We start from the raw sequence: 18,526 nt of genomic DNA on the forward strand, positions 1-18,526 counted from the left end.
GTCTCAAGGGCCTAACCATACTCTTCTTTGTGTTAGCTTCAGTCAAGTGCTTGATAGGTTGCCCTCGTTTATGTGGTGTTCTTTAATACTTTTTTACATTAGGATCCAAGTTTAACAGGGATTCTTGAAATTACTATTATATAGCTCAGAAGAAACAGAAGTATAAATTGAAATTACTGGGTTACACTTCTGCAGGAGTTGAAATGTTGTACCACAAGGCCTGCACTCAATAACTATGTTGAGTAGTTACAAAAAGATACTAAATGATAAACTTTTTTCAAGAATCTCCCGTAGAACTAGCTCACACAAAGCAAGGAAAGCAGAGTAAATTACGATGAGCAACAAAATGTTACAAGCAGTAAATTCTGGATCCTCACACGACACCAAGAGAAAGTGCTCAATGTCCTGGATGAAACAGTGTCATGAAATTGGTAAGCCATATCCAATCAACGCTTGACATTGCGCAGTCAACTAGAATAGTGTCCCATTAACGGCACATCGCATCACCATGTAGACCGTATTACTTCAGCATGGGAAAGAAGAAATAATGAGTTTAATGACAAACCAGCGTCTGCCTTTGTGTAAATAAAACCATGAAGTACGGAAGCCCTTCCCGTAGCGGCCAGTAAAGCACAGCGGAGGCGGTGCACAGCCACCGAGCAGCCCGTTTCCCGAAGCGGGGAGCAGAGGCACACGCTCGCTGCCAGCGGAGGCGGCGGCAGCAGAGCCCCGTGTGACGGGTTCCTCCAGCGAGAAGCCCAGCGCGGCGTCCGGGGCCACACAAGCCCCACAGACTGTCACTGCCCTGCCGCGGGCAGCTCCGCGCCTCGCCAAGTCCACCTCAGCACCGAGGCTAGGGGGAGCGGGGCCCGACGCCAGGACGGACACACGAGTTCCCACGTTAGCGCCTGGTCAGGGCTGCCGTGCGCCGACACGAAGGGTGGCCCCCGCCCCACGGAGCGCCCCGCACTGGGGCAGAGGCGGGGCTGTGGCAGCCGCTGGGCCGCGGCGAGCGGAGCCTTACCGTCTGCCAGGAGGCGCATCGCGTGAACAAAGGAGGGATCCAGGCTGTCCTTCTCGGCCATGAGCTCGGGCAAGTACTTCTCCTGCTCCATCGCCTCGTGGCCGCGGCGCCTGGGCACGCCGGGCCGGGCTGCGCCCCCACAGGCTCGCTGCGCGCCTCTGGTCAGCTCCTCGTCTCCCGCCCCACTCGTCTCGCCGCTCGCAGGTGCGCCGCCCGCCCGCCACTCCCGCGGCGGGGCGCTGCCCTCAGCGGTACCGCCTTCCCCTCGCACCGAGAGGGAGCTGAGGGGGGGGGGGAACTGTGCGCGAACCGGCGCCTGCCTCTGTCTGCCTTTACAACCCCACCCCCTCCTCCCGCCACTGAGTGACCCTCGCCCACCGCCGGCCTTAACTAAGGAGGCGGGGCCACACGCGCCACGCCCTCTGGACGCTTCCATTGGCAGCTGCGCCCCGGCAGGCGGGGGCTCGCGCGGGGGACCCGTTGCGCCATAGGCTGTCGGCAGGCGGGCCGCCCGTGGCGGCGGGTGCGGGGCGGGGGTGCGTTAAAGACAGTGGGTGTGCGTGTGTACCTGCGTGCGGCTCAGCGCGGGGCGCCTCTGCCTGCCTGTGGCAGGGCGCGCTCCCGCGGCGTGTGGTCTCGGGTGTGCGAGTGTGACTGTGCCCACAGGAGACCGAGCGCGCGTGTCGCGGGACACGTGAAGCGTGCGGCGGCGGTGGTGTGTGCTGTGCCGTGCCGTGCCGGGGGGGCGAGTTTGGATATTGCGGCTGCGCGTGGGTTCGTGCCCCTGCGCGGTTGCGCGCGCGCGTGTGAGCGCGCGCTCCTCCTGTGCCCGCCTGCTGCCTTTTGCGTGGGCCTCGGTGCCCACGCTGCGCGCGTGCTGTGTCCGCGCAGCGGCGTGCCCCCTGGTGCGCGTGCCCGCGGGTGCGCCGCGCGCTCCCCTTGTGGCGCCGTGCCTGCCGCTGCTCGCGTGGGACCCCCACCCCCCCCGTCCAGCACCGCCCGGCTGATGGGCACTGTCCGTGGTGCTGAAGCCGCGGGTGGGGCCGGAGCGGCGGTGCTGCCCGCTGCTGCCCGCTGCTGCCCGCTGCTGCCCGCTGCTGCCCGCTGCTGCCCGCTCCCCTCGCTCCCCGCAGCCCCCACGAAGCTCGGAGCGCCCTCCCCGAGCTCCGCCGCGCTCCTCTGCTGGCCAGCTGTCCGGTAACGGGGTGCCGCCCCGGTGCTGGAGCTGCCAGACGGCGCCTCCGCCGAGGATGTAATCAGATCATCAGCGATAGGGCACGGCGGTTTCAACAGCGCCCCAAACGGAACGTGCCCACCCACGGCTGCGGTTCGGTGCCCCACGGCCCTGAGGCGAAGGGGCGATCTCCGCCGGAGAATGCCGTTCTGCCCCTTCAGGAGTAGCTCTCTGCAGCCCCCATGGCCCCGTATCATGGAATTAAAGCTGCTGTGCAATTAAAGTGTGTACATTTGGAGTAAATAAAATTGATTTTAATTAGAATTTAGCTTGTAGTATGCATTTGCTATAGTTTATATTTATCCAGGATTTTACCCAGACAATTTAGTAACATAGTTTGATTTGGAGGGTAAACAAAAGATGCTTAACTCATCTTAAGCTGTTAAAACTTCATTTGTGGGTCAAGAGCAAACAGTCAACCACACAGCATGGTGTGTTATGTAAAATCATCATGTGAAATTGTTTCTTAGTAATAACCACTAAGACTGCTAACTTAATATTTATTCTAATGAAACAAATAGTTGCTGGAATAATAAACTTGTAAATCACCTGCTATTGTGCATCTCAAGACTTTTTTGTTGTGGTGTTTGGATAATTTTTTGTATTTTTTTTTTCTTGGCAGATAATGAAAGAGCAAAGAAAGGTAAAAATCAAGACAAAAACTACGTAAGGACATCCACAGGTTTTGCAGTCATTGCACAGCCATTGCATAAATATTTGATCTGTGATGTTTTCAAAATCCTAAGATATATGCGGGCAACCTTTATGCAATTTCCACTCAGCTTGCAGATAATTGAGAGAATACATGTGTTTACAAGAATATGTAAAGAATGTCACTGACCAATGTGTTATTCTATAGGATTTCCAGGAGCAGAGAATAAAATACTTGAGAACTAAGCTCCCTGATGAGAAAGCATAGCAGCTGGAGAACAGTTGATTTTAGCAAACCTATGAAACACTTAAGAAGCAGAGAAGTGGCTGCAGATGTTAAGGATAAAAAGAAGGGATTCTATAAATAAGTAGTGCATAAAAAACAGACTAGGGACAACATGAGCCCCCTCTGGAAGCTATCAGGAGAACTGGCTACACAGTATTTGAAGAAGGCTGAGGTTCAGAATGACTTCTTTGCCTCAGTCTTCACTGCAAAGGCTCTGACAGCACTACCCAAGTCTTGGAAGGCAGATGCAGGGACTGTGAGAATTAAGACCTTGGACCCACTGTAGGAGACGATCTGATTCGAGATCATCTTAAAAACCTAAATTTACACATGGGACCTGATGAAATCCATCCGCGGGTCCAGAAGGAGCTGGCGAATTAAGTTCCTAAGCCACTGTCTATCATATTTGAAAAATCATGGCAGTCCGGTGAAAAGTTCCCGATGACTGGAAAAAGGGAAATATAACCCTCATTTTCAAGAGGGGGAAATGGATGACCCGGGGAATTACAGACCAGTCAGTCCCACGTAGGTTACTGGCAAAATCTTAGAGCAGATCCTCCTGGAAGACATGCTAAGGCACATGAAAAACAACAAGGTGCTTGTTGACAGCCAGCACGGCTTCACGAAGGGGAAATCCTGCCTGACCAATTTGGTGGCGTTCTACGATGGGGCTATGGAACTGATGGACATGGGTGAATCAGTTGATGTCATCTACCTGGACTTGTGCAAAGAGTTCCACATAGTCCCACACAACATCCTTGTCTCTAAATTGGATTGTCATCAATTTGATAGGTGGACCACTTGGTGGATGAAGAACTGGCTGGATGGTCGCACTCAAAGAGTTGTGGTCAACGGTTCAATATCCGGCTGGAGATCAGTAACAAGTGGTGTCCCTCAGGGATCGGTGTTGGGACCGGTCTTGTTCAACATCTTTGTTGGTGACATGGACAGTGGGATTGAGAGTGCCCTCAGCAAGTTTGCCAATGACACCAAGCTGTGTGATTCGGTTGGTATGCTGCAGGGAAGGAATGCCATCCAGAGGAACCTTGACATGCTTGTGAGGTGGTCTGATGCCAACCTCATGAAGTTTAACCATGACAAGTGCAAGGTCCTACAACTGGGTGGGAGCAATCCCGGGCACAGCTACAGGTTGGGCAAAAAGGAAATTCATTGCAGCCCTGCAGAGAAGGACTTGGGGGTGTTGGTCAATGAGAAAATGAACATGAGCCAGCTGCAGTGTGCACTCACAGCCCATAAAGCCAACCGTATCCTGTGCTGCATCAAAAGGAGCATGACCAGCAGATCAAAGGAGGTGATCTTGACCATTCATTCTGCTCTTGTGAGACCTCACCTGGAGTATTGTGTGCAGTTCTGGTGTTCTCAACATAAAAAGGACATGGAACTGTTAGAACAAGTCCAGAGGAGGGCCATGAGGATGATCAGAGGACTGGAGCACCTCCTGTATGGAGAGAGGCTGAGAAAGTTGAGGCTGTTCATCCTGGAGAAGAGAAGGCTGCGTGGAGACCTCATTGCATCCTTCCGGTGTCTGAAGGGGGCCTATAGGGATGCTGGTGAGGGACTCTTCATTAGGGACTGTAGTGATAGGAGAAGGGGTTATGGGTTAAACCTTAAACAAGGGAGGTTTAGTTTGGATATAAGGAAGAGGTTCTTTACAGTTGGGGTTGTGAAGCACTGGAATGTGTTGCCCAGGGGTGTTGTGAATGCTTCATCCCCGGCAGTGTTCAAGGCCAGGTTGGACAGAGCCGCAAGTGACATGGTTTAGTGTGAGTTGTCCCTGCCCATGGCAAGGGGTTTGGAACTAGATGATGTTAAGGTCCTTTCCAACCCTAACTATTCTATGATTCTAAGACTGACAGCAAAATTGAAAGGCTTTCTTTTCAATCAGCTTTTCTTCTTTTCTGTTTAACACTGTAACAAGAAATGGCATACTGTTTGCAACACAGCTCAGGAGTGTCTTGCTTGAGAGATCACCTCTGTCTTCAGATCATACCTCTACGGTTCTGTTCATTAGAATAAGCCAGGCTAGTGCCCCTTCATTCAAAAAGAGAGAATACTGGTGATTTATAGGTGTATTCTCGTAAAGTACCTTCAAGATGAATCTGAACCATCCTCACTCAAAAGCAATCCTGGTCTGGTAGCTTTTGAAACTTGCCATATGGTCATGTATATGGAAAATGAGTGTTGGGGGCTTTCCATCTGGGGTGTTAGAAGAATATTGTTACTTTAGTCTGTTTAATTGTGCTTAACCTACTTAGACCATAGGAAGCTTTGATTTAAACACCTTTAGGTTTATTGAACAGTGGGAAGTGCTATATTCATCAAACTCATTTTTTTTTCTGGTCAAAAGAGTAGAGAGCAGATTTTCTTCCACATCTTTTTACAGCCAACTAGACAGAGACAAGTTTCCTGTAAGTTCATTTTTCGAAAGTTATAAATTGACTTTCAGTGATACTTAGTCTTCAAAGCCATTGAGATGCTTTTCTGAATTTTACCTTATACCTCATTAAAAAAGAAAAAAAGGCATTAAAATCTGTCAGACAGGAAATATAGATCTCTAATGACATCAAGCATGACTTCATTGCTAGTTGGAGATTTTTTTTCATAGCTACTAAAAACCAAAGACACATTTTACAACTTTTTAGTTTCAAGTGTCAAACCAAATTAAAGTTTATCTGTACTATATTTTCTCATTAGGTCTGATAGTGAAGTGGATCACAGTATACCAGATCATAGCTTGTTTGAAGATGGAACATGTAATATTTGTTATGTATTTTTACCACTGCCAACTAAATATATATGTACTACCATGTAGCACCAAAGTCAAAAAGTGGTAGGAGCCAACAATTGCAGAAAAATCTCCCAACTTTCCAAATGCTTATTTAAAAATTATAAAATATTTTGAGAACATGCAATAGAATGAATGGTCAGTGTAAGCACAATGACAATGAATTACCCTTCTGACAATCACATTAAAGCCAATACAATAATTTAAATGAGTACAGTTATATATGTGTGTGAGTACACCTAAGACCTCATAAACACACCAAAGACAAGATTTCTCAAGAGTTTTCAATTTCAAAAGTCCCATTTGCATTCAAATTTCTTCTCTGTTACATTTGCTTTAGCTATGGGTAAGGGTTATCTCTTTCCTGAACTGACTATAGATGAAAATAAAATAACCCAGAGAGTTTCTCTTATCATTCATATTAACCACATCCTTCCCTTAAGTGGAATTACAACTGATAATATAAAGAAGTGGCAACAAATGTCTATGAAAGAGAGAATGTCCCACCTCCTTTAGTTTATTTAATTCCTTCTCGTGATACTGCCTGTATCCAGGCTCCATGTGGTTTCTGCCCACTGGCCTGTGGATACTAGACCTTGGACCATTTGGCTTCCCTGTTTGATAGTGGGGCACCTAAACACACAAGCTGTCAATGAAAGCTTGTTTCCATGTAACACCAACAGAATGATGTACTGGGCTCTGGCCAGAGGTGGGTTTGGCTGGAACTGGCTTGCTTTCTCCTTACAGAGGTCACCTCTGCAGCCCTCACACTGCCAATGCCTTGCCACACAATCCAGAAGGGAAATGAGCATCAGGTATGCAAGTCACTGTAGATCATCTTCAGATTACCCCAGGCACAACAGACTCCGCCATTTGGTCCAGCCCTCGGTGGAATGGTCTCCATGGCAAGTCCCTAATTTCAGTAGTTTTGGTCTCTCCACTTATGTAACTGAATAAACACTGATTTGCTTAAATAGAGAAATTTCATGTAGATTAGACTTTTATAAATCATATAAATCAGCTTCACTTAAAAAAATTATCTGCACTTATTTCCTCCCAAGACATTATATAAAGACAATAAAGACTTGGTGAGATGAGGTCTCCAGAAGAGTTCAGTGTGAGTTCCAGGTGCACAACGAATGCTGACTAATAAATTGGCTTATGATACCCATATCACAAATTCTTAGTTTATCAAAACACATATCAAACAATATTATGTATATTACAGCTCGAGTTCATATTTAGCATTCTTAACATGTTAAAAAGAAGTAACTGAAAGGGTAACCCAGGGTAAATGCCATGGAAGGAAGCATAACTTCACTGAAAGATCTCCTTTATCATTAATTTGGGATAATTTTAACCAAAGTAATTAACTATAAAACAGCAGTAGAAGAAAAAAACAAAATGTGCTTAAATAGAAATGAATAGCAAAGAATGAAACACAGATTAGGATGTCTGTTCTCTTCTTTCTTCCCTGTGATGCTGTCAAAACTGACAGAGAAGTTGTGAGTCTACGAGTTGCCTAGATTTTTTTTCCTCTCCACGTATAGGTAAACACCAGATCTTATGTTTTGCTTGCCCGTGTTTGAAGTTCTATCTCCACTGTTCTTTCTAACCTTCATATTACAGCTTATCCATTGCAGCTAGTTCAAACACTTTCATGAAAATCTTCTCAGTGATCATAGCAGTCTCCACCTGTTTCTTCTAACTTTACTGCAAGCAGTAATAGATGTCTGAATTTCCCTTTCATCCTTAACCCCAAGATTCAAGCTGATCATTTTCATACAAAACCTCCTAGTACATTGCTTTCTAATTTCCCTTTTCACATGATACAAAATTATTCCATTTGTACATTTCATTTACTCTTTCCCTTTCTTATTGTTTCCACCATCTATTTCCAGTATACAAATCTCCCTTTAATACAAATTTCTCCTTTGAAGGATAGCAACAATAGTAAATAACCAAACTGAGGTACAAAGAAGGTGGTATGTGATTTAGAATAATCGAACTAATGTTTCCAGACTCCAACGACTCTATCTTGGGCTAATCCTTCAGTTCAGTTAGGCACCAGTTATTCAGCACAGAAAGTTACTGAAGCTGTGTGTCTTACTTAGCTTTAGGCATGTAAAAATCAGATTTCTAAGTCTACTTGAGTTGCCACAGACACCTACAGGTTGAAATAGACTCTTCCAGCAGTTTATTCATGTGACCTTTTTGTTGAGATGAGTTATCCTATGCAAAATCTGATTTCTCTCCTCTGGATATGAAATCAACAACTAGATCAGACGTAAACATTTATCTTGCACATGATAACATTAGTTTGAATGAATTCCAACAGATTTCAGTAGTGTATAACAATAAAAAGGCCAGGGGAGTTTTTCATTATGTAACTGATAATGGAAAGAAAAAATAAGTCTTCCAAAAACTGAACGTGATTTGCAGGACGAAATGTGTTCTACTTCAGGCATACATGGGTAGAAAGGCAGACCATGCTCGAAATAAAATTACAGAATTTATCTGAGGGAAAAAAAGGTGACAGGTGTCTATGTATAGTTTATCTAAATGTAAGTAGATCTACAAATACCTGAAGTAAATTTTATACCCAAGTGAGAATAGAATGGTTTAGAGGATACAAATTGCATAGACTAGAAATACAGAGATTAAATTACATATGGAAAAAATGCAGAATGCATATAACAAGCTGCTTCTACTGTTTCACTTAGGAAGTGGATTTTCATCTGAAGCAGAAAGCAAAGAAAGGGAAGCCTGTAGGCATGGATGCAAGAAAGCTGATAATACAATATAGTTCTGCTTATTTGCAGATTTTATTTCAGTTTGGGGGACTTGATAGGGGTTGCTTTGTTTAATTTGTTAATAATGCAATGCATTTTTAGCTCTTTATCCACTTTTGCTTAAGTTTAAATTTTGTTCAGAGAATGTTTATCTGTAATTGATTTTGTTAACTTGTAGCTTGATTTTGTTAACTTTGCTTCTTTAAGAAAGATACAATAGAGACAACTGTCTGAGCTTAATTAGCTTATTAATCAGGTACACAAAGCCCATAGCCAAGCAACAAGGTAAAATTATTAATCTTTATTAATCCACTGGTCTATTGCAATGTTGCTACCTCTGAAATGAAGCAAATTCAGCATATAATAAAGTATCTTTAGGGTCCCTTCCAACCCAAACTATTCTATGATTCTGTAGAATCACCTATGGATGGTATCTATCTGACAATCTTAAAAACAAATATATAAAGCCACAGGACATAAAAAACCTGGGGAAAATAAAAAAAAAGAAAATTCTTCACTAAAGTTTCAAGATACTTCACAATATTAAAAGATCAGAAAGAATTCAACTAACTATGCAAACCATAGTCAAATATTATGGAAACTTTGCTCAAAATCAAGTGTGACATAGTTTTACACCATACAGCATCTTTCTAAATGTGCATGTTCTTAAGTATAATTTTTTATTATAAATCAATTTGAAGTGTGTAATAGTAGCTACTCAGCAGTTTAGAAAGAATGCTACTTATTAAATATTAGAGTGGAAGTAACTACCCTTTAAGACCTTGAAAAAAAAAGAACGTTTGGACCTTTAAAAGAATCTAAATCTCTCCGCTTTCTATATAAAGAGCTATAAAAGGCAGAACATTTCAATGGGAACCTAAACTTTAGGAACAAGTGAGGTATCTAATTTAGGATTAAGTACTGGTTACTACAATATGAAACAAAATTCCCACAGAAAATATCTTTTTTGACAATGTATGTTCTAGTTCAGCAGATGGCTGTGAAGTGATACACATCCCACTTGTAAAGATTTGTCTGTTTTTAAGAAATCATGGACTCATAAACTCAATATTTCACATATGTTTCAGTCTTACTGTATTATAGCACAAACATTTTCTGGAAAAGTTACTGAACAATTTTAAGGCTCTTAGCAGTAAGCAAAAGAAGGTGTATGTATGACTAAAAATATTTGAAAATGAAGTTAACATTTTTTTAACCGTAAACCATGGATAAATTTTATAAATTATTTCACAATATATTTGAGCATATCTGAATACATATTTTTAGTGGACCACAGGAGATACAGACATTTCCATTTCAGAAGAATAAAAAACTATACCAGCTCTGTGAGTCATTTTTTCTTAGAGAACAGGGCCTTTATGAAAACATTTTTAAACTCACAGTTTCTCTTTTTAGGTAAGACCACATTGACTAAAATATTGTTAGCTCACAATGAGCGTTCTTATTCATAAGATTTAGAAAAATTAGTATGAATGCAAATTTTAAAACCTTCAGATCATGAATAGTTTCAAAACATTTTGGCAAGCTTTTTTCTTCTCCCTGCTTCATAATATTAGCAAAGGCTTTAATAGTCCCAGCAGTTCACGTTTGGAGAAATTGTCAGTATTTAGTTGTAATAGGTCTCTTAGAGATGTGCAAAATAAATGGAGGAGGTCAGAAAACTGAAAGGAAATTTAAAAAGCAGGCAAATATTGAGCAAGTTGGGGATGGGAGAGGGAAATGTTTTCAGTGTCTGACCATCACCGGCTATAAAGTAATAAGAATGAAAATGTCAAAAGCTCAGCAAATGTTGTTAAATCTGCTCATAATGATGGAGTTTATTTCCCATTGTGCCAGATCAAATGGATTTGCTGTATTAGTCTCAACTATTGCAAAGCTCAGTTCACCAATGGAGCGAATGGATGATGAGTCATTCTTTTTCTGAATAGAGCATTAAGTGCAGTCTCATCTTGCAATTATTTAATTTTCAAAATAAGTCATTTCAAAGCTGCATGAACTCAGGGATTTTTTCATTTTTTCTTTTTTTAAGAGGATGAAATTTAGGGACAGATTATACCATTGTTACCTATGCTTAAGCACTGCCCCCAGTTTGATCAGTATCATACTGATTTATTTAATTATTTCAAGATTACTTTTGTAATTAATTTTGTAAAACTGCTTTTCTCTGTTCCTTTATTTGCAGTTTTATTTTTCATCCTCATATACCTTATTTTAAACATTACTTGCTCATGACAATGCATCAAAACATTAATATTTCAAATTCAGAATGGATAGCTATTGAGGATCTTTGGAATCACTTACCAGAACAGACTACCCAAAATGACTACAGTATTTACAATGCTAATTGAACCCTTTCATATTTCCAAAATGTTTCTGATAAAGTCCACTAAAAAGAGAAAAATAAACAGATTGTCATAAATGCATTTAGCTTTTAAAATATTGAAATATTGGTGGCTTGGGTTTTGGGGTTTTTTTTTGTTGGGGTTTTTTTTTTTTTTTGCTTCCTTACATGAATGACCCCTGGTTTTAATATAAGTGTTGTTATTAAAAACGGACTTTGAATCAGGCACAAGGACATTGCAGCAAATATCCTTCAGTGTGGTGGAACTCCTAGCATGCTTCCCACCAGCACTGCCTTCCACTGACTCTAGGTAAAGGTCTAGTTTTGTACTGGTCTTTAGAACTGAAGGCAGAGGAGTATTCTCTGCCATAGAAAATGAAATAGACTTCTTTTTTATAACTATTTATTTATTTATTTCCTGAGGGCAGACTTAGACTCTTTTGGGAACTTTAGTCATCCTCAAAACAAAACATTGGTGCATCGCACTATAGCAAATTGATCATTTAATTTGTTCTCCAAGTGATTTAGAACAATTTCAATTCTATCCATCCTTTTCCAATTTCCATTATATACCATCAAATTTATGTTTCAGATTACTAAGGTCAAGCTGTACGTCATCTTGGCTAGTGACTTTTAAAAATGTTCTATGTGTCTTCTAACTCTGAAGAATTATGAAGTCTTACTTTGCTTTCTTCTTTTTTTTTTTAATAAATAACTGGAGTACTTATGGTTGGTTTCTGCACTGCTGCTCGTCTTCTGCTGAACCAGACTGCTTCTTATCTTGTGTAAATCTATATTCAGAGACATTTATGAAGATAGCATGTGTAGCTGAGTGAAAGAGATTGCTGAATATTGAATGCATAGTAGCAATATATCTTTGCATCTACTTTTCAGTCCATTTCTCCATATATAATTTTCTACCATAAACAGTAGTTTTTACATTTAATTACAAGAAAAGCAAATAGGAAGAGAATAATAAAAAAAGTACAAGGAGGAGGTTTCTTAACAAACTCAGTACTTAGGTGGGTAAGTATAAGCTTGAAAGAGACCTAAATAATGTACTGGCAGTTACTCTTCATGAAAAGGTAGATGTTTGATAAAACAAGGCAATCGTTCTCTAAAACACAGAGAACTCTCTCAGTTGATATTACCATTTCCCTGAGTCACTAAACCATCTGATTGAAAAAATTCTTTTATACTGAGGTTATGTATTTCTAATGAATGCAAATGTGTATATGTTACCATAGTATCTGGTCACTTTTACCCGGAAACAGCTATTTGTTTAGAAGGGAAACTGCAGATAGCCTTGTAAAATATGAATGTTGAAAGAAAATGTAGATTTTGCCTGCCACACTTGTTTCTGGTTTATAAAGTTCCTGGTTTAAGCCCAAAGAGTTGTGCTGACTTAAATACAGTGTATTTACTGTAAGGAATATTTCATAAGTTGGAAGTAAGCAACTTCAAGAAAGACCAGATGCCAAATATAGAATTTCTGCCCCAGCTTGCTTACCTCTGCTCCCTGCTCCTCCAAGGCGCTTGGCTTTGGACATTAGTCAGATGGCTGCACCTGATTAGATAGAGAGAAAATCCTTTGATCAGTTACCTGCATTTCTTATTTAGGACTGTAGGCTATGTTCTGATTAGAAACCACATTATAATTTTATACATAAGATTTTAATTACTTAAGAAAGAGGCTTCCAATTGTTTAAAGAATGGATTGAGTTTGTTTTGGTTTTTTTCCCCCAGAAATAATACTTACTACAAAACCAAAAGAAATAATATTTCTTTCTTACTCAAGAGACAATTCTGTGCTATACTCATCAAATTGTTGTTAACTTTCTTAGGCAATTTCAAAGAAATTTCTGACTTGGTAAACAGTGGATATTTTCAAATCTTCTTAACCTTATCAAGTTCCCTGTTCCTGTAAATTGATTTTATGTTGTTGCCTTCTGGCCTTTCACAAGAACTTTTTTATGGTTTGACACAAAAGGAAATGATGACTAGGAATTGTAACTATCAATTACCTAAGTCTGACCTCATCTATTCATCAAAGTTCTTTGTAATTTTTCCACACTTCTGTGGGGTCTTCTTGGCATTGCAGGAATTCAGGTTAACCAAACTAGGTGGTGGGCAAAGTTGATGGTTTACATCAGTAACTTGGCAGATGTTAGATTTGAAGTGTGCTGTTATAGGACTCATTTTAAAAAAGCCCTATAAGATCACTGAATGTAAATGAAAGAAGAGAATTTGAGATGTACATTCTGGGGTGGGAGAAGAGCTCTAAATCCTGTGATTTGCTTGCTACAGCTCCATATGAAACCTTGATGTGTACCAGTGCTCTTCTACCACGTGCCTGCACCTGCTAAAGGCTGCTCAGGGACTGGAGCTCCAGCTTTAGAAGGAATAAGCAATACCAGGGTGGGAGGAGTAAAAAATATTGTTGAGCCAAAATCCCTATATACAAGCTAGGGAAAAGGAAAATAAATAACACCCCAACAAACAATAGGTGTCATCTTGGTTTTGTGGACTTTCCTTTGAATGCTTGACAGTTTATTTCCCTACAGTTCTTTGCTTTGCTTTAGGCTTAAGAAGAAATTATTTTATTTTAAGAACCATGCTACCTGAACCTGCTATTCTTTTAACTTATTCAGATACTATTAGTTTAGTAAATTACTATATGAAGTTGATGCCCAGCTAAAAAAGGAATGCAATAACTGTGTTTATGCCAAAATAATTTATTACAGCATCAGATAAAACCAATTCAATTAAAAATTAAAAGGAACTATCTGATGCCTCATGAGTCCAAACAGATAAACACAGGCTTGTAGTTAAAAAAGATGCCAGAAAAAAACAAAACAGCAAACCAATAGTGCAGGATATAAAATTACACTCCTCAGAAACTACACCAGGTATTCTGTGGGCATTCAGGTCTATGGTTGTGCACAAAGTAGTTTAAAAATATGTGTATTTTTCTTGGTTAAACTTTACCTTGTGTTCCATTATTTTAATTTTTTTCCATGGGTCGCCTAGCAACATCGTATATGCTACCAAGACGTTAAGTATACACAGGGTCCCTCATGTTCCTTGTATGCTTAAATTTGTCACTGATAGATATTCAATGGCTTTGAAGCCTGGGAAAGACTGCCTTGGGTCTGTCCTTCTAAATATATTTTTCTTTATTCTTCCACTGTGTGCCACAGGCCCAAATTATTCATATGCTATTTACTGCATTTGTATTCAAATAGTTTTGTAAGACCTTTCCACCTGCCAATGCTTGCTGTAGCAGTGAAAGCTATCCTTATTACTTGGCAGACATGCTTCTATTAAAGAGGGGAAGCTAAGTATGTGTGTGCTGTGAGTGACCTCAATATCATTCGAGAGTCTCCATTTTCTGAAAGCAAGCTGTAGTTTCAAGAATGCTCCTAATGTAGGTATCTATGTAGAAAATACTTTAAGAGTGGCACTGCAAACCTACTACCACAGTAATTTGATGGCTGACTGTGCTGCCAGCACTGCAGTGCAGTTGAGAAGAATGACCCATTTCTGCACAAGCACAGGGTCTTTGAACTGAAGATTTTCATCCCACACAGCAGGGCTAGCCCCTCATACAGCTCTGTGACAGTCAGTTTCCTCATTGAAATTCTGGAGTCATGGCTGATCACACATTCAAGGTAAGAGTCTACCCTGCGAAGTGGAACTGCTTCACTCAGAAGTGTTATTGTTAGATCCTGTCAGAGAGCTAGCATTAACATGTCCTAAGATTCTTGTCAAGGCAAAAGCCAGCTTTTTCTGAACAATATTATATTGGTGGAGGAGAATTAGAGCCTAAGAGAAAAACATACTTCAGTCACAAAAACATTATAAGGAGATTATCTGATAGGTAAAAGCAAATTTTATTTAATCTGTAGGTAGGGAGAAATTTTTAAGTGCCTGAATTCGAAACCAAGACAGTAGCTAAACTGTCTGCAAGGGATACTGTCAAAACATCAATTCTTTTAGCTGCTAAGAAGAGGTTTTTCAAATATCTGGTAAGAACAGAACACATTTCAAGTTTGAGTTGTAAGAGAGAAGCAAAGGCTGCACTGAATTTCTCACAATAAAGAATAACCCTACTGCTGGCTAAAAGGACACATCTTTAAAGCAATCAAAATTTGCTTCCTAAAACACACAACTTTAAAGTGGTTTGTACTTACCTGGCTTATACATCTTGGTCTCCTGAGTCTGGAAAGCACCATTCAGTACGTGCATACCCTGGTTTTGACCTGATACAGATGCAGGCAGCATCAGGGGCAGACAATTGTACCCAGGAACTGTGAAGGAGTCACATATGCCATAGTCTGGTTATGGTTTATGAGTGTAGGTATTACAGCAAAAGTGAGAAAAATTATGTATTTCTGGTTATTTTGTAAACTGCAGTCATTCTTTTTTTCATGTAAATATGGCAAGGAGGACTGACCTGATTTTCAAAAGCTAAAAAAGTCACCTCAGGGCCCTGCTTCTCTACAACATGGAAAATATCCTCAGGGCATTGGGAAATTTAATAGTAAGCTTTAGCAATACCTAATATTGTAATATAGTAGAAATTCACAAGATTAATTTGAGCAATATCACATGATCCATCTAATTATAAAATGTATTTGTTTGGTTAGACTTGTAAGAAGTAACAAAAAAGACTCCTCAAACGAATAAACTTACCGAATCAATTTACGATATATGACAAATTAGGAAGATTACTGCAGTGTCTCACAAGTGTCTGCAAAACTAAGAAAAAATTAATGATTAACAAAAATATGCTCCCTCTGCGGTTTATTTTCATCCAGCTGCATCCAGCTATGAAAGGGCTATCAAATAAAACACTAATTAGTAATGAGTTCAAGACAGTTTCACAAAGTAACCCCCTGGCTTCCAGGATTTTCAATACTGCCACAATTCAGGAAAGTGCCTGGAACTGTACAAACCCTGTAGCTGCTTAGGAGCAAGAGCCAGTCTTTAATATTGGTTTACTTTCCAACCACCATATTAGCTGACTTGCTTCCACTTATGAAGTCCTTACTCATGGATTGTATGAAAAATGTAGGTATATTGCTGAGACCTGAAGACTCTGCTGTGGAAATACAGATTAGACAATACAGAAAATAGAAAATAGCTTCTGTAGAAGCAGATTGTGTTTTAACATTCTGGGATTCATTTCAACAAAAACTATAGATCTCAAAGACAGCTACCTGACTTCAAACTAGTTAATGCTAGTTTATAGTTACTAACTTTATAGTTAATGGAGATAAATAAGCATGTCTAAAAGTGGATTTGTCTCATTTATTTTTTTATCTGCATTGACTGCAAAGTAAGGTTCAGCTTATTATTATGGAGATAGGCAACAGATTTTCAGATACTACCTAAAGTTGGATGGATTCCAATCTCTGTATCTAAATCCAGTAGAACTTCTTCAGTTCACATCTGATTCATATCAACAGAAAGATCTTTTCGGTCACTGTAAGCTACAGTTCAGATAACTTTAGGAAGAATTGAGGTTGACCACTGATGATTCAACTTAAGGACGTTTTACGTATTTGTCCTGAGTCTATCTGAACCTGGGAACTTCAGCACACCTTCCTCTTCTTCCTCCACAAATTGAACAAATAGATATTTCAACTTCTGACACAAAAAGTAGTGCTAATAGATATAGTAGCTCAAGGAGAATTATTCTGTGTCCTGCTCTTGAAATTCACAGCCCTTTTATCTTTCTGTTTTGCTGTTCCTTTAGGGTTTTAGAGAGACATCACTTAAGAAATTCCAGTGATATTGATCCTATACCCACTTAGGTCTTTTATATCTGGACTTTTGCAAAGCACAATATTGTCCTTTATATCGATGATCCCAAAGCCCATATCAAGCTTTTTATTTTAAAAGTAGAGATATTTGTTTTATTATTATTTAATTTTCTTTCTTCAACATTTCACAGCATTGTTCTAATGTTAAATCCTGAAGTCAGACTAATCCTTAAAAATGTTGTTACACAGAGGAGACCACAGCCCATATTTGTTCTGGATACTGTGGTTCACTTGAGAAACAACCGAATTAAAGGTTTTACCCTACCTGGCTATCTCATGCACCTATTTACTAACTTCCTTTGTTTACTAGGTCTCCACTCTCCACCCCAGCATGCAGATCATTGCTGGTCTAGGAAGATCAGGCAGAAAGTTGTGCCAGTTTGTGTTGTGCTGCTGCTTGTGTTTCTTCACCTTCTTCTTTCCTGTACCCCTTATTCTTTCTGAGACCACTTCTTTTTGTGAATTCCTAATTTTCAACACCAGGTCTTCTTTTCTAATGCCAAGCCTCCAGTTTTCCCAATCTAAGTAATTTATGTGCAGAAACAGAATGAATGATCAGCCTCCTGACTGCTGGTTCTGTGTCATGTCTATTAATTGTAGGATTTAGGATGTGCCACTTTTGTCTAGTCCAGATATTATCAACATTTACACCACTTGTAGCTAATAAGTAGTGGGCTTTTAACAGTTAAACCACAAAATGTATATAATCATTTACAAAATCTTTACAAAATGTCAGTGTATTTCTGCATTTTAACTGTAATTTATTTTCAGGGGGGTTGAGAAATAACAGAAAGATTTCTCATTGCTCTTATATGTGATTATGTGGCACATTGCATATATAGTACCACATAATCTTTGTACAGTTCTATCCCAACAGGAACAGAAAGAACTTAAAGTTGTTTAGTCTTACAGTTCCAAGATGATGTAGTATTACACAACCAATAGTAAGAGCTCATTTTTATCATATGGATAGTGATCTTTAGTTTTAATTAACTAAGAAACACTTTGAGTCTGGTTTGCCCGTGATGATAATTGTTGAGTGGTCTTTTCCTATCCTTATTTCAAACCATGAGACTTTTGTTACTTTCTCTCCCCTGTCTAGCTGAGGAGGACAGTGATACAGTGGCTTTGGTGGGCACCTGGTGTCCAGTCAGGGTTAACCCACCACAGTTACTAGTTCTTTCTCATCTGTGTTAGCAGTGCTGCTGAGATCCTATGTGGTCATTTATTAATTCAAAGGTTTGTAAAATATCAATGGATAAAACACATTTGTCACAGAAAGGACATAGGAATGCTTCTAACATTGTTTGTAATGTCATTATTTTTCTTTATAGTGTTTAATTCTGCCAGCTATAATAAGGCCAAACCAAGTAGTGATTAGCAGTAGCAGGCTTGGCAGGAAATGAAACATCTGGCCCAGCTGGAAACAGAACAGTGGCCTCTCCTTGACTGCTATTTATCCATATCCATTGAGGTCAACATTTGGGAACTTTCAAATATTCTAGCAGTTTGTATTTGTATTCCAAATATGTTGTGACCTGAA

The 18,526-nt window shown here is 40.3% G+C and overlaps 1 protein-coding gene across 1 annotated transcript in view; it reads right to left on the reverse strand.

Annotated features, from left to right (window-relative positions):
* The window catches only part of KHDRBS2 (KH RNA binding domain containing, signal transduction associated 2), a 328,648-nt gene extending 327,502 nt beyond the window's left edge, over nt 1-1,146 (reverse strand). Inside the window, exon 1 of the mRNA XM_005153183.3 lies at nt 1,025-1,146. Within this exon, the coding sequence (XP_005153240.2) occupies nt 1,025-1,115 (91 nt within the window). The 5' untranslated portion in view covers nt 1,116-1,146. The remainder of the gene's footprint in view (nt 1-1,024) is intronic.
* Nucleotides 1,147-18,526: the final 17,380 nt, after the last annotated feature.

Source organism: Melopsittacus undulatus, chromosome 3, assembly GCF_012275295.1.
Source record: "Melopsittacus undulatus isolate bMelUnd1 chromosome 3, bMelUnd1.mat.Z, whole genome shotgun sequence".
In the NCBI taxonomy this organism is placed as follows: Eukaryota; Metazoa; Chordata; class Aves; order Psittaciformes; family Psittaculidae; genus Melopsittacus; species Melopsittacus undulatus.